Raw genomic sequence first — 13,380 nt, 5'->3', positions numbered from 1 at the left:
TCGACTAGGTTGATTGGTCGGTTCCACCGACTACGTTGATTTGACTACCGCCCTCATAGCTATAAAGAGGCAACCTCCCCAGTCCATTGCATCAGATCAGTTCAGATCAGATCAGATCTTCCAGCTAGTAGCTCTTTACCTAGTATCTGTCTAGATCGCCATCTAAGCTCCATTGTGGGAGCGCACGGGTGGATGGAGCCATCATCTGTACTACATCAGTATTGAAGGAAAATTGTGTTCCTCTCCAGTTTGGTGTGTACTCTCTATTCTTTGTTCAGTTTCTGTTCTGCTGTGCCGTGTAATTTAACACAACCAATCGTGCCATATAGCGCTCTACACTCGCATTGGATTTACATTTTACTTCTTGTAAACCCATTTACATCCAATAGCTTTCTTTCCAATAGGTAGACGCACTAAGTCCCATGTCTTGTTCTTCACCAGCGCATCCATTTTCTCATCCATTGCTTCTTCCGACTCGAGCTTCCCAATTTATTTCTAAAACTGTGTAGGTTCTTTATGTTGTACATGGGAGACCATATAAGAATAATGCATCCTCATATACTCATTATAGGTAAGCCTCTCAATCAGGTAACGTTCTCTCTTCGATCTTCTCAATTGTGGTACATTCTTCCCTTCTCCTCTAGCATGAGGAGGTACATATTTCTCCGTTTGCCTAGTACAAGGTATCCTTACATGTGGCAAACCATGCTCATCATCTATGCTCTCATCTCCATAACTCTATTCATGTATTTTCCTCTTTCCTCTATTACTACCAGGTAAACGGCCATTCCAAGTGTTTATGCTTTCTATGCTTTCCTTGGATTCCTACAGACCTGACATACTCCTAGAAAAAGGTCCTTGCTGTGAATCAATGTCATGACGCACATGTTGCTCCTAATAATGTACATCCTCATATGCCTCCTCTACCATCACAGTCTTAGGGTTGTACCAAGGTTCATTCTCACTAAACCTAACATCTCTACTTACATGCACACCTCGTAGTAGGATCATTGCATTTGTAACCTTGTTTTTCCACCAGATAGCCTAAGAAAACACACTTTATTGCCTTGGGTTCCATCTTCTTTATTACTTCTCCAGGCACATGCACATAACAGATGCATTCAAAAACTTTCATGTAGGCAAAGCTAGGCTTAATCCCATATAGCTTCTCACATAGCGATATTTCATGAATCATAGCTATGGGTGTCCTTTTCATGATGTGGACCACCGTATGCACAGTCTATGCCCAATATGTCAATGGCATGCTCATTTCATTTATCATTGCTCGTGCAACTTCTGCAATGACTCTATTCTTTCTTTCTGCAATTGGGTTTTGTTGTGGTGTATACCTAGATGTGATCTGCCTCTTGAAGACAAAACTGTCCTTTATACGTAAGTCGAATATGTGCAAATGGTATTCTTATAGAAATGAGGAGCTCCTCGATCTTGGTGAGAGCGGAAGTGTACCTTCTTTTGGGCAACATGTTCATTTTCATTTGTGAAAACTTGGGCGCTTGCTTGACAGGAAGTTGGCCATAACAAAGCGAACAAACACAAACACTTTCTAGCATTGGGGGCATCGACAATATGTTCTCTTCTTGTGATGACCTGTTAGATATGATCAATGCCCCACCCTCTTGGTAACCACCAGTGGTCCAAGGTGCTGAAGTTGTAAGGCCCCCATATGAGGAGAAGCCATGTGTGAGCCCGAGACATTAGATGGATCCTGACTTGCATGTCAGATGAGGTCTATCAATGAGACTGTTGATGGTAGAAAGGTGATTGTGTGGGGGCCCCTTATTCTTGCTGGGGCTTGGGGAATATTCCATGGACGACTAGTTGATTCCACTGACTAGGTTGACTGGTCGGCTCCACCGACTAGGTTGATTGGTCGCCTCCACCGACTACGTTGATTCGACTACCGCCCTCATAGCTATAAAGAGGCGACCTCCCCAGTCCATTGGATCAGATCACAACTCGGATAAGATCTTCCAGCTAGTAGCTCTTCACCTAATATCTTTCTAGATTAGATCAAATCTTCCAGCTAGTAGCTCTTCACCTAGTATCTGTCTAGATCGCCATATAAGCTCCACTGTGGGAGTGCACGAGTGGACAGAGCCATCATCTGTACTACATCAGTGTTGAAGGAAAAGTTTGTTCCTCTCCAGTTTGCTGTGTACTCTCTATTCTTTGTTCAGTTTCTGTTCCGCTATGATGTGTAATTTAACATGGTATTAGAGCCCAGGCGGCTCTAAGGATCGAAGAATAGAAGAGAGGCGAGGGCTTCAATAGCATACAGACTGATGGCAATAGGAAGCGGCTCGAGTTCAGCAGCTGCTGCTGCACCAACAATCAAGGCATTGAGGATTCGCCCAACAGCCTTCAATGAAGGCAAGCTAGATGGTACGAACTACACTCTATGGAAGTTTAAAATTACTGCTATTCTGGATTCATATGAGCTTCTAGAGACAGTACTAGGGACTGACCCAGAACCACAAGGAACCACCGACCCAGCAAATCCGGGGAGTATGATACCTCCTAATGCCGACCTACTATGAGCTTAGAAACGCAAGAATGCAGGCGCTTTGTGTGCCCTGGTTACAAGTACTACTGATAGTGCTTTGACCTTGATTCAACATACATCTAAGGCAAGTGTGGCCAGGAACATATTGAAGAGTCAGTATGAGACGTGGAATCAGACAAGGATCCAGAACCTAGAAAATCAGCTTGCAGCAGAGAAGTTTAATGAAGGAGAGAGAGCAGAGGTGTTCATAACCCGAATTAAAAATCTGTGTGACCAGATGGCTGGTGTTGGGATACAAAAGACTAGCAAAGAGCTAGCTCGGTGGTGTCTCCGGATATGTCCACCAAGGTCTGATGGACTAGTAACAGCGCTTAACACTCAGGTGAGACACCAACCATTGTCATTTGAGGAGTTTTATGCTTTACTTATGGAGGAGGAATTGAGGCTTAAAGCTCGAGATGGAGGCGGCAATGGGGATGCTGCTTTCTCTGCCAGAAAGGCAAAAGTGGTTCCTCTACCAAAGGTGAGTCCTCTACTAGTGGTGACAAAAAGAAGAAGGGCAAAAAGAAGAAGTTTCAGGGAGAATGCTTCTACTACAAAAAGAAGGGCCATATGATTGCAGATTGTTGGGTCAAGAAAGCAGATGAAAAGAATGGTATCCTGAAGAAGACAGATAAGGGGAAAGAGACAGCTAACATTACGGAAGCAGAGTTGGATCTATTTCTGGCCATTGAGAAAGAGTGTTCCTCAGTTCAAGAAGCTTCAACCACTGATTCATGGGTGTTGGATAGTGGTGCCTCCTGTCACATGACCTACAAGAAGGGTCTATATTGTTCCATGGAGCCTCTATAGGAACCCATCACAGTGACAGTTGGTAATAACGCAAAATGCCCTGTTGAGGGTACAGGTACGGTTTCATTTGCTTCTGTAAATGGAGATGTTAAGAAACTATCTAATGTGATGTATGTTCCACAAATCAAGAGAAATTTACTATCAACTGCTTCCATAACTGACCTTGACCATGAGGTGAGGTTCAACAAGACAGGAGCAAAAATTCTAGATTGTGCAGGCAATCTTATTGGCACAGGAGTAAGGAGGAACAACCTGTATGAGCTAAGTGCTCTTATAGCCACCGCTGGAGTGGGCACAAGCAGACCTTGGCATGAAATATTCGGCCACATCGGATTTGCAGTGCTAAAGGAGATGCAGAAGCAAGGTATGGTTGCTCACTTACCTGCAGTCATAGAAATCAAAGAACCATGTGAAGCTTGCATTGATGGGCAAGCAAGAGAGAAAGGCATTCCCACAAGAAAGCAAGAATAGAGCAAACGCTCCTCTAGAGTTGGTGCATGTTGACTTGTGCGGTAAGATGCCTACACAGGCCTTGGGGGGATCTTCTTATTTTTTATTGATTGTCGACGACTATAGTAGGAAGATGTGGGTGTACTTTCTTCGCAAAAAGGCTCAAGCTTTTGGTAAATTTAAAGAATTGCTACAGCTTGTTGAAAATGAAACAGGGAGAAAAATGAAGAAAATTAGATCGGATGGTGGTGGTGAGTTTGTTTCTACAGAGTTTGGAGATTTTTGCAAGAGCAAAGGGATCAAGCGACAAACGACGACACCACATACGCCTCAGCAAAATTCGGTTGTTGAATGCCGAATGCGGACCACGGTGGAGATGGGGAGGTGTATGTTGAAAGGTGTTGGACTGCCAAACCACTTTTGGGCTGAGGCTATCAATACTGCGGTTTACATCCTTAATCGCAACTATACAAAGGCACTCAAAGATAAAACACCACATGAGGCTTACAATGGTAAGAAGTCATCTGTCTCCCACTTCAGAACATTTGGGTGTGAGAGCTATGCACATGTACCAGACAAAGAGAGAAACAAGCTACAACCAAAAAGCACCAAATGTATCTTCTTAGGCTATTGTGATGAGAAGAAAGCCTATAAGTTGTATGACCAAGAGGCAAAGAAGATCATAGCGAGCCGCGATGTGGTGTTCAGGGAGCAGCCACATGCAGTGGAGGCAGAGAAGAGCTCTTCCACTTTATCATCAAGCAAAGAGGTAATTCACTATGGACTTGTCCCAAGAGCTATAAAGGAGGAGGAAATATCAGATGATGAAGGTATAAGTCACCAACCTGTTGTTACACCACTAGAAAAGCCATTGTGATGAGAAGAAAGCCTATAAGTTGTATGACCAAGAGGCAAAGAAGATCATAGCGAGCCGCGATGTGGTGTTCAGGGAGCAGCCACATGCAGTGGAGGCAGAGAAGAGCTCTTCCACTTTATCATCAAGCAAAGAGGTAATTCACTATGGACCTGTCCCAAGAGCTATAAAGGAGGAGGAAATATCAGATGATGAAGGTATAAGTCACCAACCTGTTGTTACACCACTAGAAAAGCCATTGCCATGATGGGTAAGACAGCTCTACGACCATGATAACCAGATGCCTATGTCTGTTGAGCAGCATGCGAAAAGACCAAGGTGGTCTCAGAGAATCAAGGAGCAAAGGAGGGCTTCTGCTCACATAGTCAATATGGCCTTGATGGTTGAGATTATTAAAGGAGCCTGCGAGTTTGGAGGAAGCATTTGCAGATGAAGATTGGAAAAATTCTATGCAAGTAGAATATGACAACATCATGAAGAAGAAACTTGGGAGCTGGTATATCGACCACCTAACAGAAAGGTTATTGGCACCAAGTGGGTTTGGAAGGTAAAGTACAAGGCTGATGGGACTTTGGAAAAGTACAAAGCCAGATTGGTTGCACAAGGATTTTCGCACGTTTAAGGGTTTGCTTTTCAGGAATCTTTCGCTTCGACTGCCGGAATGACCACTATTCGCATAGTACTACCAGTGGTTGTTCATAAAAAGTGGCCAATTTATCAAATGGATGTTAAATCAGCATTCTTGAATGGTGACCTCAAGGAGGAGGTGTACGTGGCTCAGCCACCTGGGTTTGAGGCCCCCCATTCTCAGAACAAGGTATGTAAGCTGAAGAAGGCTCTGTACGGGGTGAAACAGGCCCCAAGAGCATGGTACCAACGGATAGACAAATTCTTTCATAAATTAAACTTCAAAAGATGTGCCTCAGATGCTAACTTGTATGTGCACAGGAAAGGTGGAAAATCTGCTATTATTGTTCTATATGTGGATGATCTCCTTATCACAGGTGACTATGAAGACATGATCCAGTAGACTAGAAAGGCGTTGAGCATGGAGTTTGAGATGACAGACTTAGGCTTGATGCACTACTGTTTCGGGATTGAAGTCTGGCAAGAGTCAAGCAAGATCTTCATCTCTCAACAAAAATATGCAGGGGAGATCTTGAAGGCATTTGGTATGTCCGAGTGCAAGGAGATAGCTACACCTATGGAGGTAAATGCGAGGTTGTCTATGGAGGATGCCTCACCAGCAGCAGACATCGGGAGGTACAGGAAGTTGGTCGACAGTCTCATCTATCTGTGTAACACCAGAATGGACATCAGTTTTGCTATTGGCGTTTTGAGGAGGTTTACCAATAAGCTTCGGGAGAATCATTGGAATGCAGGGATGCGGGTGCTCAGGTATGTGAAGGGCACTCTTGATTATGGCATCACCTATGGTACGGGCACTTCCTTGGCTAGTCATTGTGACTTAGATTGGGCTGGAGATGTTGATTCCAGGAAATCAGTTTCTGGATATTGTTTCTCTTTAGGTTCAGGTATCTTCTCTTGGATCAGTAAGAAACAACCAACAGTGGCATTGTCTTCTACCGAGGCTGAGTACAAGGCAGCATGTTTTACTGCATGTGAAGCAGTGTGGCTGAGGAGGATCTTATGTCACATGGGAGTGCAAGAGGATGAGGCAAGTGTGTTGAGGTGCGACAATCAAAGTTGCATGGCCATTGCTAAAAATCCAGTGTTTCATGCGCGCACAAAACATATAGAGATCCAGTATCACTATATGCGTGATTTGATCGAGGACGGGATAGTGGAATTGGTCTACTGTCCAACAGAGCAAAATGGAGCAGATATCTTCACCAAGGCACTCGGGAAGGATCAGCTTTAGGGTCATCTTCAAAGACTCGGCATTGGGCCGAGAAGGTAGTTCACCTATGGGTGGACATTGAGGGGGGGGTGTTAGATATGCTCAATGCCCCACCCTCGTGGTAACCTTCAGTGGCCCAAGGTGCTCAAGTTGTAAGGCCCCCATATGAGGAGAAGCCATGTGTGAGCCCAGGACACTGGATGGATCCTGACTTGCATGTTAGATGAGGTCTATCAATGAGACTGTTGATGGTAGAAAGGTGATTGTGTGGGGGCCCCTTATTCTTGTTGGGGCCTGGGGGCCAGCTGGGGGGTCCCAAGGGGACCAGTGGCCCCCTTGGTGGGGGTTCAAGGGCGGGAGCCCCCGAGGCGACGGTATAGGAAATATTCCTTAAATATTCCATGGACGACTAGTCAGTTCCACCGACTAGGTTGACTAGTCGGCTCCACTGACTAGGTCGACTAGTCGACTCCACCGACTACGTTGATCCGACTACCGCCCTCATAGCTATAAAGAGGCGACCTCCCTAGTCCATTGGATCAGATCAGTTCAGATCAGATCAGATCTTCCAGCTAGTAGCTCTTCACCTAGTATCTGTCTAGATCAACATCTAAGCTCCATTGTGGGAGCGCACAGGTGGACAGAGCCATCATTTGTACTACATCAATATTGAAGGAAAAGTTTGCTCCTCTCCAGTTTGCTATGTACTCTCTATTCTTTGTTTAGTTTCTGTTCCGCTGCGCTGTGTAATTTAACATGGCCCCCCATCAACAAAAAGAGAGACCCCCATACAGCAAAACAAATGTAGGGAAAAGGAGGGAGGAAGAGGGGGGGAGAGAGATCACCATGATCTGTAGTTGGAGGAATTGGAGTGTTGAAGAAGAGAAAAAGAAAGCTCAATGCAAGGTGGTAGAGCACAAATACATATAGTTGCTAATGTGCCATTTCTTTATTCTTGAAATTGTTAAATACACCATTTTTTGATATATGTGTACCATTTGTACATAGTTGTGTGTACCATTTTTTTGATATATGTGACAGCACCTGCTATACGAAATTCTCATTTGGGTCAGCAGTTTATTCCTGCAGGCCCATGTCTTCTTCCCCCCCAGCATGGGAAACCCAGTGAGGCTGTGCATCAGCACCCACTATACTAAATTCTCATTTGGGTCAGCGGTTCGTTCCTGCAGGCCCATGTCTTCCCCCCCCCTGCATGGGAAACCCAGTGAGGCACCCACTATACAAAATTCTCATTTGGGTACCAATCTTCAGCATCGAAACGCCTCTGACAACCCAAGAGCAAGGTCAGTCCGAGGAAACTGATTTGTACCCTGTAGAATTATTTGCCTAATCTGACGACTCTGTCGTGAGTTTTAACAGACTATCAGATGGGTGCCAGGTTTCTAGCACATATTTACCAAGCAGTCCCTATGCTGCTGCAATCCGGGTTGGGTTGAAGAGGGATTCAGAAGCACGGGGATGCATATTTCCAACGCATCCAGTGGTCCAGCCCTGACAAACGGTGAGAACAATTGCTTAAAGGAGCTGGCGGTAAGTGGCAGCTCTCGGAAAGATGGATCTAGGTCCGGAGTACAGCTGAATGCATTTAAACTGCAACAGAAAAATGGCTCGGAGATGCTCAGCTTAGAGGAGGCACTCACTTCTTTGGAACTCACACCCCAGTTGCCCTCCGTTGAGAACGCTATATCCGTCTTGCAGAAGTGCAGGGGGCAAAAAAATCTAACGTATGCCAAGCGCTTGTATGCCTACATGTGCATACGTGGGCTGGAAGCCCATCCATCTCTCGGAAACTACCTCGTCCCTATGCTGGTAGATTGTGGAGACTTCTACGATGCTCAGCTGGTTTTTGACAGGTTGGTCGATCGGAATGAGTTTTCTTGGACGTCTCTCATAACGGGGTATATTGAATTTGGAGAATCACAACGTGCTTTCAACCTGTACCATAAGATGCAAAAGGATGGTTTACATCCTAGCAAGTATACATTCCTGGCACTACTGAAGGCTTGTGCACGGCTTAAGGATGCTGAAAGAGGCAGAGAAATACACGCTGAGATTGTCAGTAAGGGGTTGGAAAGAGATCTTCATGTTGGCAACACCTTGCTTGACATGTATGCCAAATGTGACTCACTTGCAAAAGCACGGAAGGTGTTTGACAGGCTTCTGGTTCGAGATGTAGTCTCATGGAATTCACTAATCTCAGGATATGCTGATTACGGGCTAGGTGAGGAAGCTCTGAACTGTTTTGAAAAAATGCAACTAGAGGGCTTCTCCCAGGATGCTGTCACATTTGTTTGCAGCTTGAAAGCTTGTGGCAGCATAGGAGCTATAGATAAGGGCCGAGAAATAAATGCTCAGATTACCAAACAGGGGCTAGAAAGAGAACCTTGTGTTGCCAACACCCTAGTCAATATGTATGCAAAATGTGGCTGCCTTGCAACCGCGAGGGAAGTATTTGACAGCCTTCCAGTTCGAGATGTAGTCTCGTGGAATGCACTAATCACTGGATATGCTGAGCATGGGTTTGGTGAGGAAGTTCTGATCTGTTTCAAACAGATGCAATTGGAATTCGTCTTTCCAGATGCTGTTACGTTTGTTTGCAGCTTGAGAGCTTGCAGCAGCATACAAGCCATGGACAAGGGCCGAGAAATGCATGCTCAAATTGCTAGAAAGGGGTTGGAAAGTGATCCTTTTGTGGGAACCACTTTGGTTGATATGTATGCCAAATTTGGCTGTCTTGTAAAGGCACGGGAAGTATTTGATGAGCTTCCAGTACGCAATGTCGTGTCGTGGAATGCACTAATCGCAGGGTATTCTGAACATGGGCTTGGTGAGGAAGCGTTGGAGTGTTTCAAACAGATGCAACTGGAGAGTGTCCCTCCAGATACTGTCACCTTTGTTTGCATCCTGAAAGCTTGTCTCAGCATAGCAACCATAGGCAAGGGCCAAGAAATACATTCTGAGATTGCTAGGAAGGGCTTGGAAAGAGATCCTTTTGTCGGCAATACACTGGTCAAAATGTATGCCAAATGTGGCTCATTGGCAAAAGCACGGGAATCGTTCGACAGGCTTCGAGTTCGAGATGTACTTTCATGGAATGCACTAATTGCAGGGTATACTGAACATGGGCTTGGCGAGGAAGCCCTGGACTGTTTCAAACAGATGCAATTGGAGGTTGTATCTCCAAATGCTGTCACTTTCGTTTGGACCTTGCGAGCTTGTGGCATTACACGAGCCATAGGCAAGGTTCAAGAAATATATGTTGAGATTGCCAGAAAGGGTTTGGAAAAAGATTCTTTTGTTAGCAGCACCTTGGTCAATGCGTATGCCAAATGTGGCTCGCTTGCAGAAGCATGGGAAGTGTTTGAGAGGCTTCCAGTGCGAAACGTAGTTTCATGGAATGCACTAATGACAGGATATATGGAGCACGGTTTGGCTGACGAAGTGCTGAACTGTTTTGAACAGATGCAACTGGAAGGTGTCTCTCTGGATCAGGTCACGTTTATTTGCACCTTGCAAGCTTGTGGCAGCTTAGGAGCCATAGACAAGGGCCTAGAAGTACATGCCAAGATTGCCCGAGAGGAGTTAGAAAGAGATCCTTTTGTTGGTAGCACCTTGGTTCATATGTATGCCAAATGTGGCTTGCTTCCAAAAGCACGGGAAATGTTTGACAGGCTTTCAGTTCGAGATGTAGTCTCATGGACTGCACTTATTGCAGGATATGCTGAACATGGGTATGGTGAGGAGGTACTGAACTGTCTCAAACAGATGCAAGCTGAGGGTATTTCTCCAGATGATGTCACATTTGTTTGTGGCTTGAAAGCTTGTGGCAACATAGGAGCGATAGACAAGGGCAGAGAAATACATGCTGAGATTGCCAGGAAGGGGTTGGAAAGAGATCAAATTGTTGGCAACACCTTGGTAGATATGTATGTCAGATGTCGCTCTTTTGCAAAAGCATGGGAAGTGTTTGACAGGCTTGCAGTTCGAGATGTAGTCTCGTGGACTGTGCTAATTGGAGGATATGCCGAGCACGAGCTTGGTGAGGAAGCACTGAACTGTTTTGAACAGATGCAACTGCAGGCTGTCTCTCCAGATGCTGGGACAATTGTTTGCACTTTGAAAGCTTGTGGCAGCATAGGAGCCATAAACAAGGGTAGTGAAATGCACATTGGTATTGCTAGAAAGGGATTGGAAAGACATATTTGTGTTGGAAGCACCTTGGTAGATATGTACGCCAAATGTGGCTTGCTTGCAAAAGCATGGGAAGTGTTTAACAGGCTTCCGATTCGAAATACAGTCTCATGGACTGCAATCATTGCAGGACATGCACGGATCGGAGAAAGTGAAGCTGTTTTTTATATGTTTGAGAGAATGACAGCAGAAGGCATAATACCAAGTGAGGTTACAATCCTTTGTGTTCTTAATGTATGCAATCATGCGGGTTTAGTGGATATTGGCCAGAAGTACTTCGATGCCATGATCAAAGACTATGGATTGACTCCAACGATTGAGCATCTCACTTGCATGATTGATCTCCTTGGCCGTGCAGGCCAACTAGACACGGCAGTAGCAATGGTGGAGAAGCTTCCTTTGTGTCCTAATCTTGTGATGTGGCATACTATTCTGGGTGCTTGTCGAAAGTGGGGTAATGTGGAGCTTGGAAGACAGGCCTTTGAACATGCAGTGCGATTGGATGAAAGGGATGGTGCACCTTATGTCTTGTTGTCTAACATCTATGTAGATGCAGGGAAATAACGGTTAAGGGGATTTGTGCGCTCATTTGTGTTTGGGAATGTAAGATGTTTCCAGAGTGAAGACTTACATGCACGACCAGAAGACCTTTCCCTCAAAAGGAGGAAGGGTATTTCCCGAATCCAAGGTTTGCATCGTCTCACGGGTTATTGCAAGATGCTATTTTTCCAAATGTTATAAAACATTTTTGGTGAACACAGAATCAATGGCAGGTGCAATGAACATAAAAAATTTGCCTCGGTAATTATATGAGGCACTAGGTTAACTCTCATCATTGGGACGTGACCTCACATAGCTTCTCAGGTTCACACTTCCAGGGAAAAGCCTTGGGACAAGTGTTTGAAATGAATAGGAGCTCTGTGTCTGCGCAATTGACATTCCCCATCCTTAAACATCAAATATCACCAAATTGCTGCTTCTCACCCTGAGTGGCTACAATTGTCAGATAATTCCCCTTTCTGTATCATGCTATCATCCTACTTAATGTCATCATCATGAATGTTACATTGATTGTAGGAAGGGAGAAGGTTAAAATTGGAAACTTGCTTTTAAGCACGGGGGAAAATTCCACGCATGACCACTTGTACAAAATTTACAAGGATGCGTGGAGCATCCAAGAGGAAGTGTGAAAGCTGCACAAAACATCAACTGAGGACCTCCCATGATTTAATGCACATGAGAAGAAAGAAAGTAAGCAAAGAAAAAAGATGGCTGAGGCAATACTCTGCGTCCTCAAGGCCCCCTCCAAGCGTTCTTTTTTTGTTTTGGAGGATTTGGAGGCCAAATTCTCACTATTCTTGTAAACTCAGACTTGAGAAATAATTTGAATACAACATTGTTGCTTGAATGAGTACATGAATACTGGTATCTTTGAGGCCATGACCGTGTACAATTTGGTGTGGCTCTTTGATGCGCATTTTCATCGTTATCTAACATGCAACTTTTTGAAGAAAAAGAGAGGACAGTCCCATTGCATAGAGTGCAAGAGACAAGATGCGCACTTCATTGCATAGAGTGCAAGAGACAAGATGTGCACTTCCTCTCTGTAACAGTCGTTATCAGGATTCAGTTGTGAACCATCAAAAAAGGGCAAAATTTCAGGATTACTTTTTTTGAGCCGTTGCAGGCTTGATTGACATCCTTGTGCCAGCCTTGATCTATCCTTAGAAGGAGAAGCTAATGATCAACACAAAAACTAAAGCCCATGGCCTACTGATACAAACATTTGCACAAGACAAATCTGAACAACATTGATGTGATTGAAACAAAAGATAACCACACATGAATCTTAACCTGCCACATGTGAGAGTTGGAACCAAATAGACGGTGTAGACAACGAAGGCAAACCTAAAGAGAAAATCCAAGTAGCAACCACAAAAAACTAGAAACTTAATCAAAACCTGCTAAGAAGAACTACACTCCATAGCGCATAACTTGAGGCAGCAAAAATTGTCCCCACACTAGACAGACAACATGCTTGGATACTTTTACAATTGTTATTTCTTTGAAGAGAGATACCTATTGGTGTGTGGCATGTCCCACTAAACTCTTAGTGATCGACACATATACATGTACATACATATACATCTCTCTCTCTCTCTCTCTCTCTCTCTCTCTCTCTCTCTCTCTCTCTCTTTCATTAGCTTGTATGAGATTTGACTGTAAAGATTGACTGCAATGAAAATGCCTTCATGTAGCTTGCATATAGCCATTGCTGACGCCAATCTTGTAAACAAACGAATTGGTTGATGAACGGCAAACATGTAGAAAGATTGAAGCCGGTTGGGTTTGAATTCTATTGAAGTAGAAATTGCTTCATAAAACATGCATCAAAATCATGTCCTAGAACTTGCAACCTTGCAAAGATTGGCGAATTGTTGTCCCAAGTAGACATGGAACATAAGTATTGATAATAATATATTTTTGAAAATTTCAAGGTCAAAGTGAGACAGAAATGGTGATAATCAAATCTTTTCAGCGATGCATAGCATAAGCAAATGCAATGCACGGTGAACTCCGTTGAACCATCAAGCTCGATAGGTTGCC

At 44.3% G+C, this 13,380-nt stretch overlaps 1 protein-coding gene across 1 annotated transcript; it reads left to right on the top strand.

Annotated features, from left to right (window-relative positions):
- The first annotated feature begins 7,581 nt into the window (after positions 1 to 7,581).
- Positions 7,582 to 12,067, top strand: LOC147883400 (pentatricopeptide repeat-containing protein At3g09040, mitochondrial-like). Its single transcript, XM_087399284.1, has 2 exons — positions 7,582 to 7,865; positions 7,961 to 12,067. The coding sequence occupies exon 2, from the start codon at positions 8,041 to 8,043 to the stop codon at positions 11,335 to 11,337; it is 3,297 nt and encodes a 1,098-aa protein (XP_087255410.1). The 5' UTR covers positions 7,582 to 7,865; positions 7,961 to 8,040; the 3' UTR covers positions 11,338 to 12,067.
- Positions 12,068 to 13,380: the final 1,313 nt, after the last annotated feature.

Source organism: Dipteris shenzhenensis, chromosome 28, assembly GCF_047967505.1.
Source record: "Dipteris shenzhenensis isolate YYH24624 ecotype China chromosome 28, Dip_SZ_1.0, whole genome shotgun sequence".
In the NCBI taxonomy this organism is placed as follows: Eukaryota; Viridiplantae; Streptophyta; class Polypodiopsida; order Gleicheniales; family Dipteridaceae; genus Dipteris; species Dipteris shenzhenensis.
This window is presented reverse-complemented; position numbering and strand designations above follow the sequence as displayed.

Excerpts from the sequence above, each read along its gene's own strand:
- LOC147883400 (XM_087399284.1), top strand. The coding sequence starts at position 8,041 with ATGCATATTTCCAACGCATCCAGTGGTCCAGCCCTGACAAACGGTGAG.